This window comes from Phalacrocorax aristotelis, chromosome 3 (genome assembly GCF_949628215.1).
Source record: "Phalacrocorax aristotelis chromosome 3, bGulAri2.1, whole genome shotgun sequence".
Taxonomy (NCBI): Eukaryota; Metazoa; Chordata; class Aves; order Suliformes; family Phalacrocoracidae; genus Phalacrocorax; species Phalacrocorax aristotelis.
Genome location: NC_134278.1, coordinates 20,422,670 through 20,446,736, shown reverse-complemented (window position 1 = coordinate 20,446,736; position 24,067 = coordinate 20,422,670). Strand labels below are relative to the sequence as shown.

The 24,067-nt window shown below is 37.7% G+C and overlaps 1 protein-coding gene across 3 annotated transcripts in view; it reads right to left on the bottom strand.

Moving 5' to 3' along the window:
• The window catches only part of EIPR1 (EARP complex and GARP complex interacting protein 1), a 145,943-nt gene that overhangs the window by 80,902 nt on the left and 40,974 nt on the right, over positions 1 to 24,067 (bottom strand). For all 3 annotated transcript variants that reach the window (XM_075086893.1, XM_075086890.1, XM_075086891.1), the window contains exons 4-5: positions 15,599 to 15,755; positions 595 to 694 (exon numbers count right to left, since the gene is read on the bottom strand). In XM_075086893.1, coding sequence (XP_074942994.1) covers positions 595 to 694; positions 15,599 to 15,755 — 257 coding nt within the window. The remainder of the gene's footprint in view (positions 1 to 594; positions 695 to 15,598; positions 15,756 to 24,067) is intronic.

The window sequence follows — 24,067 nt, the reverse complement described above, 5'->3', positions numbered from 1 at the left end:
AAGAAGTGGCATAATGAGACAGAAATCTAGGCCAGTGACACCTTTTCATATATGTTCCTGAATAAGATGGTTTTAACAATGAGTGAAATAATCTGAATAGACAGTATGGTACTAAATTAAATTATCACTGAGAACTCAAAGCAGTGCACAGTAAATAGAGAAATTTATGTTACACTTATACATACAACAAGGCTTGTAAATTACATAAAGATCTGCATGGCATAAACCAACATAGCTAATATATTATTAACTGAATTCAATAATCTTTGGCTTTACCGATCACCAGTTTTTCTCTCATACACATTTATCAAATTAGCATTGCTTTAGTTTAGATTATTCACTGTAAAACCAGTAGGAAAGTAAGGGCAACTCTAGGAAAAGGAAAATATTTAACCACTAGCAACAGACACAAAAGTACTAAGTTGCATACTCAAACATTCGTATTCAAGAGAATTGGTATTCATTTCCCCCACCCACATTAAAGGCAACAAGGTATTTCTGAGCAGTTAAAAGATTAGCAAATTCTAGGCTAGGGAATGTTGTTGTTTGTACTATATTCAAGTATATAATGATTTGTTAAAACAGATTTCTTACCATGGCTTTGGCTGAACTCTCTTGCAAATCCCACAATAATATGTTATTATCAGCCAGCGAAATAATCTTTTTACCATCTCCCATTGGTTCCCACATAACACTGTAAAACAGAAAACAAAAAAACCCACAACCTAACATTAAAACCAATCAGAATTTGCACTAGGAAGCCATTTTAACTCTGTGGATCTAATCTATTCCAAAATGTATTAAACCATTATCCTTATGGTTTCCTTCAGCTGAAATCCATGTCATATTTTAAGTGCAAAAATCTGCTAGTTAATGGCAATCTAGCAATTTTTACATATCCCAGGTGAACATTATTGCAGCATCAGTTACTTAAAAGCTATGTGATAGTAAACTTAGGCTTGCTTATGGAATCTTTTAGTCAGTGCTAATGTATGTACCCTTTTCTTTTTCTTTTGAGTGCTCTTTGACATCCCGTCCAAAGGTGTCAAAAAAAGGAATGCCATCCAGTTTTCCTAGATGCTAGCCTAACTGTATGACAGCTTCTCAAAATCCTTACTTTGTTTGTCATCCATTCTGCTATTGAATCATACTGCGATCATGCAAAACAAGCAGTGATTATGTCACTGTAGCAGTCATTCTGCATACATACACAGAAAATGCCAGAGACCTTGACATACACTCACTTTCGAGTCCTTTCGCTTGAAACCTTGAAGTTCTTCACATGTAACATCGTGCATCCTTTTTGAGGATGCACCAAAAATCTTAAGCCCCAGAGCTTTGATGCAAACTTCTTCCAGTTCAGCAGCTGTCATCATGACTCTATCAACTTATACTTTTAACCCATGATTCACCCGTTTCATGCTATACATGAAGTAATACAAGAAATCAGTCTTCATCTCTAGTTCTGCCTATGAGAAGCAGCATACTCAAGCCAGTCAGTATGGGCAGCACAGCGAAGTATATGCACTATAAGCCTAATAAATTTGCTGGAAATAACAGTAAGGTTAAAAGAATACTACTTATCATTTGATGAGAATAGGCTTCCTTACCCAACACTTTCTTTTAAAGTTGTGCAACCTCCCAATCATCTTATAGTGACACAACGTAGCTGAAGGCAGAGATCACAACTTCAGTATCGATAGCCACATGGAGAAACTTCTCCCCTTCTCTAGACAAAAACTTAAGTTATTCAAAGGCATCTGATATGCTGTTCTCATCCTGACAGCATATATGAAGAAGCACCTCTTGAGATTTTCAAGAGCCCATCACCAGACATAAGTTTTCTAGTCAGTTTAGCTTTTTGCATGACTCGGTTCAGAATCTGGATTAAAGAGATAAAGAAGGTTGCATGTGTAGATGTGGCCTTGGGCAAGTGAGGCAACATTAGGCAGCCACTAACTACCTTCCTAACCCAGTGCTGCACACTACGCTTGCCCCTATTTTGTCCCCAATTTTACATTACTCCTACTTTCCTAGGACAGTGTATATGACCTGCCTGACCCCGCTTCGAAGCTACAGAACTCCATCTAGTCTTATGGTACAAAACACAAGGAAAACAAAACAGGAAGTTGCAGGTAACAGAAAGAAGTGACTGTCATTTTTTCGTACCGTAAGTGAAACACCACCTCAGTCATTCTCAGCTCATACCTTCCTGTCAAAATCCTCTTGCTGCTTCTGTGAACAGTTTCACTGCTTTTTACTCTGCACTTTTAGTAAAACAAGCGTTAGATATACAGGCAGATGACTGCACCTGTTTGCTGTTACAGAGAACCCAGACAGCAGAGAAAAACAGAACTATGCAAAGAAAATTAACGCCAAGTAGATGGAAAAAGCTGGAACTCTAACTAAAAGGGTGTGTTGGCTGACTCCTCAACCACTGAATTCTCAACCACTGAACTTTTCCCTAAGGCAACAGAGCAGATCAAAAAAAAAGAACTAGCTTCTGCATCTATCTTCTGCTGGACCATGACCTGCATCCTTATTACGTTGTCAGTCCATGGAAATTAACTACTTATAAAAGTTCATTTGTAATGAACTCTCTTGTATTAGGACAAAATCACTTCATTTAGCACATTAAGCTACCATTGTGTTTTTAAATGTGTTTTAACAAGGACATAGAACTAGAATGATTCCATGATTTGCTTTAAATTAGGCTGTTTTGTCTGAGTATTGCCAATCTTTTTTTCAGAAGTGTTTCTTGTTAAAGTTGTATGGTACAACTTGGGAAAACTTACAAGCAACTGAAAATGAGTGTTGATCATAAAAATTACGAAGCAGTTTCAATTATACATTCAACTATCATTTTGCCCATAATAATGAGAAGTAACCAACTGGCACAGGTATTTCAGAATTTCATATAGTTCTGCTACACAGATATCTCAATTAGATCCTTCAAAGAGATGAAAACATTTTACGAACACATCTAACAGGATAGAAGAAATTAATGCACTATAACCTGCATGCAACCACACCTAACCTTCCACGATCCACTTTTCCAAAGTGAAATTAAAAGATATCAGGATCATCACACAACTGAATGGATAACTAAGAAATCTTCCAAGTTGATTTTGATCACATTTATTTAAGTCCATCATTTTTCTTACATATGGCTGAAAGTATAACCTGCATTTAGTTTGATATATGTAGATATATTTTGAATTATTGACAATGAAATCTGGTTTGACCAATTAACTCTTTCAGAGTTCCTCTAGCTAGAGATCAATATTTTTTATGCCTGTTGTTGTATTTGTCCCTTTCCTGCACTGATTGCTGAACTTTCAGTTGTAAAAGATAGATTGGAAGCACTTTCTTTGATGTTTTCAAAGGTAGAAAGAAATTTCACATCTTTGTGTGTCACTGAGCTTCAAGGTAAAGAATTTTTATAGCTGAATACACTGTGCTAATTAGAGCCAATTATAACCCAGCTGACATACCTTGGAATGAAAAGGTCTCTCCATATTCAGTCTGTCCTTGTGAGATGCCCATTTTCCTTCTATTTAATTTGTCTTTTATGAAAGTTCCTTGTTTTATGGGTGTGGTTGTAGTGATCATTCAGATTTTATAATCTAAGCGAAGGTTACTCAAATCACTCTTCGTAACATATTCTGCTGTATTCTGGAGTCATGACTGAATGTTAAACATGAAATACCAGGGGTGGGGGTGTGTGTGCATGTGTAAAATTGCTTACAGTTTTCAGAAACAGAATAATTGTCACATTCACAGCTCCCACTCAGAAACTCATTGTCAACTTCATGGTTGCTCTTTAGATAATCTATAAACAGCAGACAAACAATTGTATTTGTTGCTTTTTACCCTATTTTGTTATCATCTGACTCCTGATGTTCCAAACTAACTTCTAGCTAGTCGTTTTTGGTAAAAAAAATTAAACCCTACAGAGAACATTTTCCTAGTAGAAACAAGAGAATTTAAAATATTAACTCAAATGCACACATGAAGGGACTCTATTACCTGTGCTTTGTGCTGAAAAGATAGTTAACACCATCATTTATTAATGTACTGAGCATTTACAAATGAACAATTCAAAGTTCTCCATTATAGACTAAAGAAGAATAAAGCCACATGCAAATGCTTTCATAGATGTGAACTGCAGGCAGCCACAATGTATTGGACAAAGCAAGCATTAACTACTGTTTCGCCATAATTATAGAAGTGACAACAATTTATTTCTGTAACTAGAAAAATCTTCCTAGACTGAATGTTCTCATACACTGCCAAACAGAAAATACACCCGAACATTCAGTAACTCAGCAGAACATTCTGCAGCCTCAGTGTAGCCCATCAGAAAAATTTGTGTATTAGGAACCCAAGTATCCTGCCTTCTTTGCAGTAGAATGATTCTAAAGGTGACTCTGCTAATCTAGTGATTAGGACATCGTCCTGAGAGTAAGGAGATCAGACTGAGGAAGGCCTGAAACCTACAGTTCTTACTCCTTACCCAAGCGCTCTACAGAGTGGCCACATTTCTGAATGAAAAATGTTCTGGCTATTTCCTAGTGTATTGAAGTCCATGCTGCCGGAAGCTCATGTAAGTTATGCTGTGTCTCAAAAATCTCAAGACACAGTAAAAAACCTGAAAGTTGAAGTAAGGTGAATTTATTTCAGGTGCATTTTTGGCTAAGAGGCTGCTGAGAAGAATGAGAAATGAAGCTAAAAATTATTTTGGACAAGAACCCAGGAGACACCCGGGCTTTATTCTGGACCTCAAATTATTTTTACATTCAGAAAAATAACTCTTGTACAAATGAATACAAGACTATATCAACAAAGAGGTGACACAGAAAAAGCACTTGCCTCTAAAGTGTTTTTAACTTTTTTCCCCCCTTAAATTATCATATTCCAGTGTTGACAACCTTAAAGTCTTTTTGAAAAAAAATTATAAGGCAGCAAGCAAAATAATAAAGGGTCATCCTCAATATTTGTATTTACTTCACTACATCTTCTTGTCTACTGCAGCTGTAGTTAAGCAAGTTTATAGCGAGAAAAAGAATTGTGATTCTTGCTTTATGGGCCTAATCAATTTCGTCATTGAAAAGGTATTTATGTACATATGAACATAAAGACAGTCTGAATCCTAGGGGTTCGCAATCTAACAGAAAGAGTGCTAGTGAATTTGTTACAGGAAAGCAAGATATAGGGCCCTGATTTTGAGTAGGAGCTCCTAAATACCCATTTTGTAGAAATAACGGCTAAATTCCTGTTGAGGTATTCATGATTTAAAGTGATGACCAACAGGGGGACACCTCCATAGTTCATTAACAAAGCTCAGACTTCTGTCTGGTTGGCCATGGCCTTACATATTAATAATGCTTAAAACAGCAAAGCAAAATTGTGCAAATTGATTATACGGACTCTAGATACAAACTAAACTGACTAAAACTATTAGTAAGATTCCAGGTCATGACCCATTATAGATGGGAATCAACACCTCTAATCTGTAGTTCAACCAACTTAACTACACTCTGTATGTACGATATTATAAGGTTAATTTTGACTGTTGTCACATGTATTTATTCCAGACATATGAGGAATAATAATTCATCTTTCCAGAAAAAGTTCTGTTTTAAAGGTAAAAGACGTATACCTGATTTTTTTAGGACACTGCCCTCTCCCCTAACTAGCATATCCAGCATATTACTAGATATCCTGTATTTTCGCTCAGTTTCATGTTTTGTTGTGATAGACTGTTCCTGAGCCTGGAAGAGGGGATACTTGAATATTTAGCAGCTTTCTTGGACCTCTCTTTCCTCTAGGGCCCTATCACATGGGACTTATTCAAGCAGGTCCCTGAAGAGGCCAAAGTCTGCTCTCCTGAAGTCAAGAGTTGTGAGCTTGGTTTTTGCCCTGCTCCCTCCTTTCTGAATCCTGAACTTCACCATCTCATGGTCACTGCAGTCAAGGCTGCCTTTGACTTTCCCATCCACAAATAGCTATTCCTTCTTTAGCAGTATGAGGTCCAGCAGAGCATCTCTCCCCATTGGTTCCTCTGTCGTTCAGGTCAGGAAATTGTTTTTGATGCTCTCCAGGAACTCCCTGGATTGCTTATGCCTTACTGTGTTGCACCTCCCAGCAGATACCCCACAAGGACCAGGTCCTGCAAATATAAGGCTACTTCTAGCTGCCTGTAGAAGGCCTCATGTGAGAAGGAGTCACATGCAAAAGACGAGGTAATGGGTACAAGTTGCTCCTGGGGAGATTCTGACTGGACACAAGAGGAAAAATTTTCACAATGAGAACCCTCGGCCATTGGAATAATCTCTCCAGAGAAGGGGTGGATTCCCCAACACTGGACGCTTTTAAGAGTCATCTGGACAGGGTGCTGGGCCATCTTGTCTAGACTGTGCTTTTGCCAGGAAAGGTTGGACCAGACGATCCTTGAGGTCCCTTCTAACCCGTATTCTGTGAATTCCATGATTCTATGATCTAACTGTTCTTCCTGGTGAGGTAGCCTAGACACCCATTACTGTGTCATCCATAGTGGTCTGCTCTTTAACCCTTACTCAGAAGCTCTTATTTGGCTCATCATCCATCCCCAGACAGAGCTCTATGAACTCCAGCAGCTCTCTGATGGAGAGGACAGCTCTCCTCCTCACCATCCCAGCCTGTGTTTCCTAAAAAGCCTCAGTACTCTTCTTCGTTTTGTCGGCAGCTATTTTGTCTACCCAACCTGTGTAACTGACAAATGAATTTTCACATGTAGGCATGTTCCCTAGTCTTCTAAGTGCTGTTAAAATACAGTTATAACAATAGCAGGGTACAAGACCCCTGGCTTCCCCTGGTCTGGTGATTTCCATTAGGCTGGAAGTTACAGCACTGCTCTGTTTTGACTGTAGTAATGCTGTTTAACGCCATCTTCAGTTTATTAAGATGAAAAAAGCACTGTCGCAGAATATTTTCTTAACATCTACTATATAATAGACAGCTTACGAACAGATCTCCCCATATATTTTTTATTTGTTCCCGGGTAGGTTTTTGTTTTGTTTTTTTTTTTTAATGAAACCTGGGAGGCTGTTTTATTCTCTGTTATTCTCTTTTGGAGGAGTGAAAAGACCTTTTCTAGGGGTGGGTTTAATTAAAAAGGTTTCTGACATTCTATGAAACATCAAATACAATCTAAAGAATACACAACAGATTAAGGAAATAATAACAATGTAACTAATATTCGATTATTTAAAACAAGAATACTTAAATATTATGGCAGAAACACATATAATACTCTAAGGCAAACACGCAAAACTCAACTTCATTATGTTTCGTCCATGCCTTCCCATATTGCTCAAGTGTCTACACCCAAACTGTCTACATATAGGACAGCTCTGGCAAAAGTGTTAAGTTTCTGTCACATTAGCACAACGAATATTTGACAGTAGTGTTTCAATTATCCTACTGTTACTGATGGCTGAAATATCTTGAGGACTCAATGGCTATTTTAAAACATTTCAGAAGTTCTTTTTTACTTTTTGCAAGTGTTTTAAAACAAGCCCATGTGAGATGTGCTGAGTCAGCACAATGCATTACAGCTGTAGAGGTTTTTTGTGACATATCTACAATAACAAAAGGTCTAGAGTATATGCAGTTGAATTACTGTAGGAACGCAGTATTTTGGTAACATAGTTTACAGTGCCTGTTAAACTCTACACACCATGCCAGAAAAAGCACTTTACTAAGTATAAAGCTATGTATCTGCTTGGACGATTTGCAGATTACTGTAATTTCTTACTAACACAGACAAATCTTTTTAACAGTTTTAGGTACAAAGTCACTGAGGAGCTGAAACCTATTTATTAATATGAAAAAGAGTTGATTGACAACACATTTTGGACAAGAAATATGGCCAAAAACTCAAATAAGAAATGATTGAAAAAGTATGTGCAGTTTAAAGATATACATGAGTATTGAAAGTTGTTTTCACCTTCTTTCTCAACACCAACAGGAAAATAGCTTCAAAGTAAGGAGGAGTAACACATTTCATGTAAGCAGACACTGATGATAGATTACTGTCACCCAGAGTTAACCGCTCTAAACAATGACCAGTACATGTAGAAGAACAGAACACCCCAGCATGTATATAGGTTTCTTAATGAAATTCAGTGGGGCACAGGGAATCTGTGTATAAAGCTAGGATTCATTTCCAAAGCAGATGGACAGAAGTCACATAACCTCTATCATTCTACAAAACACTGCTCGTGGAGCAGCTGCTGCTACAGACACCAATTCCATTCTGTTCCTTGAACAGGGCTTCAAAAACCCCCAAAATTAATATTATGGCTATGTGACATGTCATGAAAGCAACATAAAACTGGCTTGTCTGTCAAAGACCAGTAAGGTGGTAAAGCTAGGAAGAACTTTTTAGTAGTATGAATGCCTGGCAGGAAAGCGCATAGGAAGCTGTCAGAGAAAAGTCCTGCCCAGCCCCTGGAGGCCACACAATGCCAATAGTTTTTTCTATGTACTAACGTAAAGATTAAGGGCTGAAACAAGCTTATTTGTGAAACAGCTGGAGTGGGCAAAAGCAATCTCTGCAGATTCATTTTAGAGGAAACACATATCTACTTTTAGGGCGGGACAGAATTTGACTATTTTCATATGGGATTTTTCAAAAGATGGCAACATGGATATAGCATATCCTTGCTAATTTATTGCTGTTTGTAACAAACAGGCCATCTGCATGGTTGGACCAGGGGGAAAAAAGCCAACAAAACACAATATTCATCCGAGTACATTTCTCCAATGATTTGAAACATGTGCCTAAGAACAAAATTATGATTGTCTCAGACCTGCATCGATAGTTGAGGAATATCATCACTTCTGTTCACAAGAACAGCAAACTGTGGATACTGGGAGCATTTGAGGTGAATGGACTGCAAGAAGTGGTGGGAACCTAGCTAGTGTGGTCTCGCTAAATAACCTCTCCATCACCATTGCCTGAGGCTGAACACTGGGCTGGATGGACTCTCTGAGGCTGCAGGGCACCCTTTAAATTCTCGCATACCACATAGATACACTTAATTACAAATGTACACATATCAAGGATCAATTTTTTCATCCAATAGACACTTAAGACATTTCAAAGCCCTAAATTTTTAACTACTGTGCAAGCAAGCGTCAGCATTTCAGCTATAATAATCCCAAAAGATTGCGCTACGAAAGAATTCTACTCTGAGGAACACATATTGTAAACAGTAAATGCTTAATGGGCTTTTGGAGTGCAAACAAGAGTCTGAGACCAAGAAAACAGGGACACCTGTTCAAAGCTAGTTCCTTGTGAACATCTAAAATTCTCCTGTATAACTAATTTTTTCCACAGTTCTGCAGCATTTTATTTTAACATTTCCCACCAACCTTTTAAACAACTCAATAAAAACTGAAAATAAAACCAGCTCTTAACTATTTAACCTGCAAAATCATTTGAGGCAGACTGCAAGCCTAATTTTTTTAGTGCTAAAAATAGCTAAAGTGGCACTATAAATAGGAAAAACTCCCTTTTTAAAATACCTCAGTTTTTGTTCAGTGGGGAAAAATTGTAACTGATTTGGTAGTAAAACTAGGGAATTTGACAATATGGTGAGACTTGAAGGGAAAAACTAGTTTCAAGTTGGGAAGGAGAAGTGAAATAGTACTCTACATACCCTTCATTTTTTTTACTTGTAACAAATTCTGTACTACTTTCTGTATCATGATTTACAAATCCAAGGTAAAACACAAACAAATGCAGAGACTTCAACAAAAACTCATTTTCATTTTGAACACATGAAATATATTGACGTTATCAGAAGTGGTCATAAGTTAACTGAATACACAGAGCATGCGCACATACAAGACACACACCATATTTTCCCCCTAGTATTTGTTTCGATGTCAGATTTACTTTCATTGAGTTCCCCTCAGCTTTACAAGATTAGAGTCAAATAAATTCTGATCAAAATTTAACATAGTAAACTGGGCACATAACGCAGTGTTTTATTATTTCACTATCCAATTAATGAATCACAATTATTCCCTAGTATATGTGATAACAAAAGTGTCGCCTGAATTCAATGTGAAAGTGTCAGATTTTCACTTTTCTTTTGAGTTTCAGGTTCTCTTAATTCTTGGCTTTTTTCCTCAAGACAATGTTTCTGAGTTTTTTATTTGTTTGGTTGGTTTTTTTAAAATACTATTTTAAAAGCCAAAAAGAATAACTAAAACACTTCCGGACCTCACTTCTGGAATGCACTCACTCACCTGTCATCAGGGCATCAACTGCAAACGTGTTTAACTTTCTTCAGGTGTCTGTGTTCATTAATGCAATGACATGATCTAATTGAAGCAATAAAATGCTATGTGTAGTATCTTATGCATCTTAGATAAACTTCTATTCAACTTGAAAGGACTGTTAGAGCAAATCTGCACTTTTGTAGAAAGCAGACCTTAGTGACGTTGCTCCATACTGTGTAATCACAGAGCCAAAGAAGAGATGATACTTGTCAGGACTCTATTTGGAGACCTTGAATAAAATACCAACTAAAAGGTAAGCATATTTTAAAAAAAGTCTGTGGGAATAGCTCATTTGTAGTAACTGTCTCCTTTGTGAATTCAAAATTCTAGTCTAATATTTTAGTGACAAACATTCCCAAGTTCTTGAAACATCTGCAACTTTTAAAAAAAATTATAATTTATCTTCTTCTCTAACTTCTCTTAGATGTGGTAATATTTACAAGTCCATATTTAGGATTGATTGAGCAGGATACACTATAAAAATTCAACTTCAGCAAGTAGGGGAGCCTAATGAAGTAATCTATCATTATTTCTAACATGTTCATCCCTTTCCAACTTTTTTTAGCAGCTGACTATTGTTTTCTATATAATGAGGAATTCTTCATTTCTCACCTTTCAGACCTCCTACAATTTAGCTCCCACTTGCCTTGTCTCTAATCTCCATTTATTTCCCCTTTACAGTGGTACCTATGTTGTCCATCTAACACTGTCCCCTTATTTATTTTGCTTTTATCTTATTCCAAATTTACTCCACAGACCACCATCCAACTTAAATCACACGTTCCCCCCTCTCTTTTGAAGCACATACCCTGCTACTGAGCAGCATCTACCCTATTTTATACTTGCGAAATTTGGAAAGCAGAAAGTAGGATGTTAAACAGACATAGGCATGCCTGCTTCCAGCAGATGTCAGGGGAGAAACTCCGGCTTTGCAGCTTTACTTCTGACAAAAGAAAAAAGTCCCTGCTGAGTCCCAAATTCAAGATCTCACAGATCACAGGATCTCACTTTCTCTCATGGCCTGTAGTATCCTCCTTCTCTGAGGACTATCCTGTCAAGTCTACTATCAAAAAAGTCTGAAGAAAAACTGAGGAACTGGAAGAACAGTAGGTTACTCCTGAAACATAAATCTTCAGAATTTTAACAGATACATTTTTAGGGATTCCTCAAAGCTGCACTCAGAGGAGTAATCAATATCTCATTAACTGCCATCCTGTTTTCTTGCCCCCCCATCCAGGTGGTCCCTTGGACTACTTCTTGCAAGATATCAAATGGCAAGTTCCTTTAATCACTGAATCTTAAAACATTGCATAGAGCAACATACCGATGGTTATATGTATACGCTGTGTGAACACATACATTCAATTACAAAATGAATTTATGGAAAAGGCTTTTTGTTTGTTTGTTTTTTAAACGCACAAATCCTCATGTATCTCGAGTTTTTCACTAAGGAAGTAATTCACTCTGGAATTTTGTACTTGAAATCTTAGCATTTTGTTCAGCTTACATGAGAAGCAGCAGAGCATAAAAAAAAAAACATCTTAGGCTTAAACCAAACAGAAATTAATAGGCCCATTTGTTTGCCTAATTTAAGCATCTGGTTAATTTTCTGAACTCTATGCCATACCAGAGTTTGAATAAAAATTCTGACGGGTCCCAGATTCAAAGCTTAGAGGCAGTAAAAAATCTCAATAACTGAAAGCAAACAGTTATGCTTAATTTTTAAGCACAGTAACAAATGCAATCCAGACAAAACAGAACTGCAGAAAAGCACATTTTCACTTCCCTGTAATGTCTTGGAAATCAGATTTTTGTCAAAGGTTTTGTCAAGACTATAAAATTATATAAGAAGGTCTTGAGCAGGAGGGACACAGCGTTCAGACACACCCTAGGGAGGTTTAGGATTTTAGACGCAATTACTTGGAAATGCTCTTTTAGTCTTGGTTCACAGAAGGGAACTGGTATTAAATACATCCCTGCTAGTTTTTAATAAGAAATTTCAGAGACATTTGAGCACAGAATTCCATAAAGGAGATGAGATAAAGGTAAGGAAACACACAATTAGGTCTTCTTAACGCCAGCAAAGAACTGAGCAAAACCAATACCTGACATACCAGATCTGGAAGCTCCTCTGCCATTGTGTTCCCTAGTACACGATACTAGTAACAGAAAAATCTGTGAGGTAATTTTTCAACTCTAAGGCTTTCTTAATTGAAATGTAAAACAATGCAAGAAGATAAACCTTAACGAAAAAAAAAGTTAAGAAATAAAGCAGAGCAGGGAAAATACAAACAAAAGTATGAGCAAATAAAGTCCTGAGGCAGGCAGTGATGCCAGAATACATAACCAGTTGCGTTTTTAAGATAGTTTTGCTTTTTTTCCTTTTAATTACAGCCAAATCTCAGTTACTTATGATCTGCAACCCAGATCCATTAATATTGTGAAGCACATGTGCTATGGATGTTGAGAAACACAAAGTATCTTCCAGTGAGCTACTGTCTGGGATCGTAGAAGTTAACAATAAGTGCGACAAAGGCCAAGATCGACATTACACCCTGCATCTCTAAACTCTGGTGTCAACTATGGCACTTTGCCCAACATATGAAGATGTGATGAAAGCCCAGTTCATGTTTTCACTCATTTTTTTCGTTTATTTTAAACATGCATTTTGACTAACCATTTTCAAAATTAACTTTAAAAAAAAAATTAAGTCTTCATAAAATCTAAAATGTATAATTTTGAAAACTATCATGACTTCAGAAATTTTTCCACCCTTAATGAGGGTAGTGCTTGTGGTACATTGCTCTACTGTGCTCTGTGGATTAAACAACAATGCTAATGAACTCTGGGTTCAGTGTTCAGCCTGTGTTTTGTGAGTAATATGTACAAGAGTATGCTTTAATGACAAGGCAACGACAGAGCCGGAGTAGGTGTTGCCCTTCTTACTGCCAGATCACTGATCTCGTACAAAGTGATTGTGTGCCCCAGAATGTTGGTCTTACATTGAAGTTTGAAAAGTATTTACACTTTGCATTGAGGAAAACTGCTTTTCTGATTTGTGGTTGGTTCTAACAACAACTGTACAGTAAGCATCTCAAGTAGTTTCGTATTTTTCTAAACATCTGAAATGTGTAATAGAAAAGAACACTTAAGTTGCTATTCATAGTCAACACAGCACTCAGTGGGACATGGCCTGGTAAGTGACACACATTTGACATAGAACATTTATTTTACTCTTTTATGTGAGCTGTTTTCACTATGATTGAGGCAGGAATAAGATTCACTAACTCAGTTGTGCTTGTCTGAGGTTATATGAGGGGTACTAATGCCAAGTATTTGGTTTATACCTTTTATCTCTCTGTAACACAGGACATTTTCAAATCTTTACACAGATATATATACACACATACATGGATAACAGGCATTAAATGGTAGCAGATATTTGTGGGCACTCATACTGAACAAAGTCAGATGACAGGAGACAGAAAATTGCACATGAACTTGCTACAAGCTATATTAGAGGAAAAAAACTGATTTTTGGCATCCACAGAAATCCATATCCTGATATAAAGTAGCAATATGGCGCTTACTCCTCCTCTAGTCATCATGCTACCACAGAGTTCTGGCATCCCAGCATCGGACAGAAACAGATTATGGAAAATTCAAAGACAAAAAGCACAAATCTGAAGGGGGAAAAGGTAAAGATTAAAACAAAAAAAAATCCCAACTACAGTAGAAACTAATTATCAAAAGATTTCAACAGTAAAAAGGGAATTGTTTAATATAGTCAGAGTGTTATAAAAAGAAGTATTCATATGAAAATGAGTAGCAAAGTATTAAGAGATACTACCATTAGGAAATTTAACATTCAGGAAGACGAGATTTTAGAAAAAAGTAGCCTAGGCAACACACTTCTGAATACACTGATATGTCCAATGTTGTCCAGGAACCACCTAATAAATATTACCCTCTTTTTACTTTTTATTTTTTAGTTGAAACTTAATCTACAAGGCTCAAACTAGAAATCAATGGCTAGAAATAGATGCTTAAACTTACAGTACAATGCCTGACATAATTAAAAATCAACTGAATTAACTATCACTTCTAAAGTCTAATTTTTTTTTTAACTAGCTAGCTAATGAATAGAAATTTTCATGCGGCCAGATTTTGAAAAGGAACTGAGACTGATTTGAAGTATTATTCCGTTTTGATATAATTTAAAATTACTCCTACTAGAATATATTTAAGTATAATGAGAGTATGATGGATACCTCACACAGCAGGTGTCTGAATACAGAAACCAAAGAGGCCCTTTCCACTCTCATGTAAGACACTTAGAGCATATCCTTGTTCTGTTTCAGTTCAGAGTTGTCACCTTTCATTTACAAAAGTCTGCTGTGTTATTCCGCATTTTTTTCTTAAAGTTCTCTGATAATTGTGAAACAGAGTGAATAACTTGCATGATCACTTCCTACTCCGTATTCTCTCTGAATAAGACAGACAGTCCTGGGACTACAGCAAACCCTATTCCTATGGTTTCAACTTTTCCTACCACTGGAAGATGGACAGGTGGCCCCAAAATTATGCCGAACATTGTACTTGGTAAAGTATGGGCTGAGTGTATTAACATTTCTTTGCCCTGCATCTGTTCAGGAAGCAGTGGGAACATGTCATATACATACCCATAAAGCAGAGAACTTGCAAATACACAGTGGAGAAATTTAACTTTCTATTAAATAACAGAAAGGAAAGGGAAACAAACCTTTGTAATACCCTCTGCAGTATTGCAGCTCTCTGTCTTGTCTTAGCCAATAGAAAAGAGTAGTTAAACAGGCACCATATAAGATAATGAATTCTTATCCTTAACAAACAATAGATTACTTGCACTTATGCCAAATCAGTTGAGCTAAGACTGAAAAACAAAGACCGAAGCGTAACATCAAATTTATATTCCATAAAAAGATTGAAATGCTAAGTATTATACCTCTGTGCAACAAAGGTTTTTAGATAGGGGCAGGTGGGGAGAAACACATTAAAACAGTACACAGGCTGTTACTCCATATGTGTTTGCAGGACTATAATAAATGTTTTTAATCTATGAAACATCTGGGACTAAAAAATCCAATTTGTACCTTTGTTTTTTAAAGATGGAATAGTCTTAAAGTGTATAGCATAGCTTCTACAATATAAATCTGCACAAAACTAACCGCACAGGTCTATCCTTTAGGCTTTTTCTGGGAGTATAAAATATGCAGAATCCTACCAGGCCATATTGCCATGGGCTGTGTTGTCAAGGTGACAGAGTAGCTCCAGGGTTTGAGTGTTGCTTGATGAATCATCAGGGGATTCATGACTGCCTGATTCCAATTCCTTCGGCATCCTCCAAACAGCAGCACATGTCATGACTTTACTGTCTGAAGCTAAGCAACAGAGAATAATGTCAACAGATCATTGTATGGGAGACATATTTTGTATACAGTGCATCAACATTTACACAAATCTATAAGCAACGCACATCTGTTGTTTAAAATATTTAAAAATATTATACTAAGATGAATTCAAAGAATGCAGAACATGTACACAGACACAGACCTCAAGTTAGCAGTCAAGTTGCTGCAAAACTCATAATTAGTGCACATTTAATGTTTAAAGGCAAAATCCAGTGCTCATGAAAACATAACTCTTTGGGAGGCAAGTTTTCCAAGCTTCATTCCCCATATTGACTTTAATGAACATGAAACACAAGTTACATTGCTCAAATCCTTAACAATAAGGATTTAGACATCATGTTAACAGTTTCCTTTCTGTTGCTATCTCCAGTTTAATCTGTAGCATTACATCATATCCTTACTACCAGCTGTTTATTGCAAAATTCAGTTTTTCCATGTAAGTACACCCCTCTAATTCTAGCAAATAAGAACACCTTCCAAAATGACAAACTGAACTTGAGATGCATATTACAATGCATGATGAACAAGCCAACTGTAGATTGAGGAGAAAATACCATATGGTCAACGCACATACGGCATTGCCCATCACCCAATATAGCAATTTGTAGCAGTGCAAAATGGGAGGAGACCAGAGCAGCACTGCATATGTTCACGTTGTTTCAGCTGCTGGTCTAGGGCTCATAGAAGACAAATAGGTCAGTATGATCCACTACAGCAGGAACAAAAAAAAAAACCAGCCACAGCAACGTGAGGCAAAAGCAGGGGGAGCAACTACCTGCTGGAGGATGTGTTAAACGAGAAGTCCAGAGGATAAGCACCAATGAATGACATGTTTTCTGTTCTGAGGTCATTTTGCATGCCTTTTCTCACAGTTCCGTCTCCAAGTATATTTGAGCTGATTTTAGTGCAGAGTGACTGATTACAGAACCATCAGCAGACGTGACCAACTTACATCAGTGAAAAGGAAAACAGGAACAATTGTAATGAGAGCGTTTTCAAGATAAAGGATGGTAACCCTGAAAAAGGCCTTCTTAGGCTAAAATGACATTAAAAAGGGGGGAAATAGTCTCTATTACAAAAGTCACCAGCCTGGATATTCTATATGCAGAAAAGGCACCCAAACAACAGAGAATAGGACAAAAAGCATTTGATACTTAGTGATACATAGTAAATAAGCCCAAAATGCAAGAATGCAGACGTGTTTAATAAGTAGCCATATGAAATAAAAACCATAGGTAGGAAGGTCAAACCAATAAAAGAAGGCGGCCATTTCTATGAGAAGGAGACGGGTAGGAAGAGGATTTTAAATTCCAGCACAGAATTCAGAACACACAAGCACTGGGTATTTGACAGACTACTAAATATAAAATATATGTATGATGCACGTAACTGTTCTACAGTAATTTGGCATATACAAGTTGCATACGGAATCAGAAGACCACACATCTAAAGATCATGGATAAACCCTTATTTATTAACACTTAACTGAACTTTTACTAATTGTAGTGCATGCTAACTAAACAACTATTTCCAAATCACTTGAGACAAATCCTTACTCCAAATCCACGTGCCAGTGAATGAAGAGGAGGAAGCAGCAGCAGATGACTATCTTTCTTTAGCAAAGGGCAAAGCAGCACACAGCATGCATTGTACACCATACAAATGATAAATAACCTAAACTGAAAGTGCAGTATAGTTCAAGAAGGTGAGATTTATCAAATGTTCCCCTTGATACTCAGTATGTGACAAAACATTAAAGAACACCACAGACAAGTTTCTGGTAGATTATAATTACTGAAAGGTCTGTATCATACTTTAAAGCATTAGCTTTTCCATTATCATCAATATCTATACAGAGAACCACAAAAGCAAATCATGGAAAACAAACTACATTTTCTCAAACCATCTTTCCTCTCACCACAGCACCACAAACCCTGAAATGCCTTATTACCGTCTTAAAACTGGTCTTAAAACCGGAATGCTTTGAAATTCTGATGGTGTGATTCTATGAACAACATTTTTAAAAAGATTTTGTTTTTTGCACAATCAGATTTCCAAATTAGAAACCCTAAAACAACTAAACAAGCACTGGTTTGAAGACTGAGGGAGACCAAAGTAAAAAAAAAAATTTTTTATATATATATATATATATATATATAAAAAAATATATACACACCCATACATGCCCTAAAACTTGATGTGACCCAGGCTCCTATAACAATTTGGTGATGTGAAAATTGTCAAAAGCCACCAATGAAAGGAATCTGCTTGAATTTTTAATGTGTGTAGCAATTCCACATAGATCTTGTATTTGTTTTCAAACTATTACTACAGATGCTGCTAAGGAGCAAGATTGAAACATACCTTGCTCCTCCAGGCAGAACAGATTTGCTCGAGTAGTGAAAACAAGTTTATCAGATTTCCACATTTTGCAGACCTATCTATGCCACTCCTTGGAGCCCAGGATATAGTGTCCTCTCTGGAAAGCTGTTCAGCTGCTCTGATGATGTGATGTGTATCAGATGGCATTTGCTCTTCCAGAACACAAGTGAGGTTTATCTTTTTGAAATGTAATTTGACCACAGTAGATTTTTTTATTAATGGCTGTTATTATGTAGTATGTTAGGCAATTTTTTAAATATTAAATTTTTATAATTAAAAAATTGCTCTAAGTCTTGTATATTAGCCCATATCTTTAAAATACAGTTCTAAAATTAAGGATACCTATCAAACTTACTACAGGTCCCAAGAGCATAATAGTAATTCATTCTTTCTCCAATAGTGGAATTAGTTGTTATTGTCTTCTGTCCATGCTTACAGAAATAGAAATTTTAAAAAAGTCTGTCTACTTTTAATTAACATTAAGAAAGCCTCAGTGAGGTAGCTGTCACTTCTTTTCGCTATAAATAAATTTTACTTCCTTCTCATGACCACATTAATTACATTTTGGTATTTACTAAAAAGTTTCTTCTCACATAACAGTTGTTCATTTATAAAATGAGCTTATTACCTCTGCTTCTTCTTCAACATAGATATTCCTGTATACAACTGGTAACAGTAAAAGGGTCTGAAGCGCAGGTTGGTGCAGAATTTCACATGCAGAATTCCGTCCCACTGCATGCCTGCTTCACTTCATTGGGACTCATGGTGAAGGATAAATTTCACTGTGTGTCAGAAAGTGGCAACACTAAAAGCCAACACACATGAAACACCTCAACACTCAGCACAGACATTATCCTCTGCTTTCAGCTGGGTTCGAAGATGCTCATGGAAAATGACAGATCACTTTCCAGCTGTTGAATGACCATCCATCATGAACAACTGTATGTGCACTGCAAATCTTCAGATTCTAATTTTAAACTTTGGATTAATTCTGGAATTAGATACGTGGCTGAAATCTGTAGAGCAGAGATTTGATTCAGAGCACTATTAATTTCTCCTTGTACTTTTTATGTACTTATCTACAGTTCTGACACTTTATTAATTCCCAGATGTGTGAAACCAGAATGGAATTGCCACAGCCTCCCATAGAGGTAATTTTAGATATGGCTGACCTTAAGCAAGGCTTGATTTTCCTTTATATAGGGAACTTTCAAAAAGATATCACTTTCTCCCAGTAGAATAGAGGGCAAACACTACTTCTGAGTGGAAGTGTCACTCCATTATGACAGATGAAGTGGACCTTTTTTGTGGGCCACAATTCCTCTTAATCAATGACCACTAGCAGCAAACTTACAGGAACTCATAGACACAAGGTAACTCTCATGGCATAGAAATCCAAGTCCCACAGCAGGCTTCTCATGGCTGTATGACAAGCTCACTAGCAGTACACACTATTTGTGGAATTACCCATATAGCCTTATTTCTCTCGCCCGAGTGAGGCTGACGCAGCCTGGGTATTGCCACAAGCAACCGCAGGAGATTTAAACAGCCCCAGGCAGCGCGAGCGACCAGGAGCATGGAGAACAGCACAGGCAAACAGGGCACGGTGCAGCAGTTTGCGCAGGCAGGGGTAGGAGAAAGGGTGCTGCATCTGGCTTGTAGGCCCACAACCCAGGGAAGTTCTCACCTGAGCTAAAACCAGTGTTCCTACAAAGAAAGGCCCAGAGATGTCTGGTGCATCCACGCAGACAGAACTGGTAAGGAAGAAGGCTTCAGTACAGGCGGTAGGTTGCAACAAGTGCCCTGACCTTTCTCCTGGTGTGAAGGTGTACCTGCACAAGGTGTGCACAGGTTGATTATCTGTTGCGCCAGGTGGCCGAGTTGCAGAAGACAGGCTGTGCAATGTTAATGGAGCCGAGGCAGAGACAGATAGGTGCTTTCAGAGCCACGTTCCTGTAGCAGACACCACCGAGAACACAACACCTTGGACCCTGGTGACCCACAAAAGCAGGGCTCCACTTCAGCCTCCACCTCCAGCATCATTACCAACAACAGACTGAAGCTTTAGCACCTGCAGACCCTCATGAGCAAGGTCTGCAAGGTGCAACTGTACCAGCAACACAGAACAGATACAGTAAAGAGACGAGCGCTCCTACTGGGTGACTGTCTGTTAAAAGGCACTGAGGAACCCATCTGCCAACCTGACAGGGAGTCACGAGAGGTTTGCTCCCTTCCGAGAGCTAAGATCCGAGACATTGCCAAGATGGTGCCACAACTTCTAAAGACCACTGACTGCTATCCACTGTTACTCTTCCATGTGGGCACAAATACCACTGCAAGCCAGAACCTGAGCAGAACCAAGAAAGACTATAAAATCCTGGGGCAGCAAGTGAAAAATACCGGTGCCCAAGTCATTTACTCCTCCATCTTACCCGCTGGAGAAAAATGGGCAACTAGAAATAGGCAAATAATGCAAATCAACTCTAAGCTACATCAAGGATAACGTTTTGATGCAGGCAGTGGAGGAACCAACAAGATGATCAGGAGACTGGAGCATCTCCCTTATGAGGAAAGGCTGAGAGACTTGGGTTTGTTCAGCCTGGAGAAGGCTGAGGGGGGATCTCATCAATACCTATAAATATCTGAAAGGGGGTGCCAAGAGGATGGGACTGGACTCTGTTCAGTGGTGCCCAATGACAGGACAAGGGCCAACAGGCACAACTTAGAACACAGGAAGTTCCAGCTAAACATGAGAAAAAAAAAACAGAGCAGTGGAACAGGCTGCCCAGGGAGGTTGTGGAGTCTCCTTCCCTGGAGACATTCAAAATCTGCCTGGATGCATTCCTGTGCCCCCTGCTCTGGCTGTGCCTGCTCAAGCAGGGGGGTTGGACAAGATGATCTCCAGAGGTCCCTTCCAAGCCCTACCATTCTGTGATTCTGTGATTTCCCATGTGATCATATTAAAATTTTAAAAATTAGTATTACTAAGTAATTTCTTGACCACCTCTATAGTGCCATTGCTTACCTAGAATACCTACAGGCAAAGAAAAACTCCAGATCTTCCCTTCTTTTGCTGTTTTCAGATCACCCTACTGCACATATACAGACAAAATGACAATGTTTTTATCTACATCCTCTCATATTATTTCTTAAGTGTTGAGACCAATATGAATGTAATATTTAAATGACAATGCCAGTTATTCTGTGAAAGAAATACAAGCAAAACGCATACTGTCTATTCAAGCCATGCTTCTAAACCTTCCTTAAAGCTATTTACATAGTTGGAAACCACTTTTCCATCCCTACCTCAGATTGAAGCCAGTATTTTTATTTATGTCACAGCACCAATGAAGAAGAGAATGGATAAGATAGAACTGGTTTCCGTTGTAGTCTTATCACTGAGCATATTAAGAAAAATGTTAATGGGTTTAACTAAGCACTACTGAACATGTCTTGAGAACCTGAAAGTTACTCTTTCATAGAGAACAAGAGAAAGGTTTGCAGAAGCGAGTCCCACTGTATTCCTAAAGAATTGTTCACATAAAATGACCCAAGAATAAGAAAATGAACTGTTTAATCTTTGTCACATTTGTTCCTCCTCATTTAAGAGAAATCCCTTTTCTAATTTATTGTGCATCTTCAGTGTACCTTCTGCCAGGTATAGCTAAGGATGGAGCTAGATGCACTGTTCCGACTGCAACAACCCCCTGTGAAGTACTGTTTCCCCATGTTCATCAATACTATCTCCTGGGCAGAGGATACCATCTGCTAAAGTGACTGTACACAGTTTCATGTACCTGGTTCTGATGAAATGATCCAGGCTCAGAAACAAGCAAACCAGAATTCAAGGAATAAGCAAATAATCCCACATTTTGACAGCACCTACACGTGATGCTGGCAGCAATGAAGGTGCAGTAACCAACCACAGGAAAAAAAAACTCGGGCAAGTTCAGCCAAAGCCTAAGAGAGATAACCACAGCCACAGATCATGAGGCTCTCTTCAGATGCCTATTTTACAAGTTGAGCAAGTGAGAAAACTCTGCATGCAGAGCATGCAATTTGCAAAGGGTCACAACTTGGTCAAATCAATACCAATTTTCACTGCAGCACTCAGAAGGACTTCTCAATGAAGGCTATTTCCATGACAATTTTCAGCTTTCCCCTAACAGCTGTTTCAACACAGAAAAAAAGTAAAAGTTGTAGGCAGGTGAAGCATCCCATTTATCTTCTTCCAAACACTGATCCCCTTGGAGACTTGCTCCGACTTACAGTAATAGCCTCTGAGAAAGAAATAAGCCTGGAAAAAAAAAATCTGCCTGAAAGGTAAACATAACAGGAAGTTATTAATGAGAGTTTGAAAAGAAACACATATGTAACTAACTACAAGTACTCATTACTACTTTATAGAGTTATGCCACACACACCAGATCAATTAATTCACTGTACTGTTGCTGCTGGAATGCAGTAGCCAGCAGACATTCCTTAACAGCTATACAATTATTTTGGAACTAGATGCAAAAAGAAAAATGTGGATATAAGAACGCAGATCCAGATGCAATACATTTGCTCAGGACACAGAAAATCATTCCTGCCCTTGCGGAAAATCACAACTTTTAATGAATTTGCAGATTTTTAAGCTAGAAGAGTTTGTCTATGCACTTCATACAACCCTTCATTTTGCTTCAGCATTTCTTAAAGACTTACATAATGAAAGAAGTGAGCTCTGTCACGTCTCCAGGTTTAGCAAGAACCTAAAATTTTGAGTAATTCAGAATTATTGTAAAGATTCCTCCAGAAAACGCCCCAGACTGCAAAGCTACAAGAATTCATCTTGAACATCAGGTATCATAAAAATCTGTTTATACAGACTTCAAAAGATACTGTTTATTCTCCTTAATAAATAACAGCTTTAAGAAGAACATAACATGCAACCCCAGTAAACATACTAAGAAACCATTTGATATCTGGACATCTGATACAATAAATCAGAATAGATGCACAAGAAAGACGCAGTCTAGCTTATCACTGTAGAGAGTATTCTCACTTAGACCTCTATTTGGTTTTATGTTATTGAGAACAGAACACCATACTTGTTATGTTGGAGGTGTAAGTGATTTTCCAATTGAAAACCACCCAGTAATTTAATTGTTTTCTCACACTGACTCCCTTTTACTGAAAGTCACCCTCCCCAAATATGTCTTTTGGAAGGAAGCTAGAGAAAGAAACTGTTCTACTTAAAAGCTTGATAGTTTCAGTTTTAATGAAAAAGAAACCAAACCAACAAACAAAAAACCAAAAAGAAACAAAACAAAAAAACACCTGCCTGAAACTACTTTAGAGATACTTCCATCAGTGAAATATTACTAAAACAAACATAAAATAGAAAAATAAAATGAATATATGGAATATAAAAACCAAATCCTCAGAAGTGTGGATCTACTCAGTACTCTGCAGTTGCAGCAAAGAGGAGGTCTGAGTACATGCAGAAACCCACCAGCTCTGCTTGCCTTCCTCTTTTAGGTGCGGATAGAGGCAAACCCAGAACTTGATGAAAGTCAGAAAATACTATCGCTTATCCATGTTCTGCCTGCCACCAGCTCACCCACTGGAGTAATTTCTCCAAAAGTAAAGTTAGTACCTTTTACAGGCAGTAAATAGAGACATTAGAAAAAACAAAGGAGAAACTTGCTTTGAGAGGAGTGGTTAAAAACAATATAAAACTTTATTATTTGATAACAGAGTTTAAAACAGGATTTTAAGAAGTGAACCCCCCTCTTGAGCACAGTGTTAGGTAGATGTTGTCATAATATAAAGGGAAAAAGTGTAAATATAGAGAAAAATGGACATACACAAATACTACCACCTGCCCCTCCCACCTGCCACCCTGCATCCAACAGACT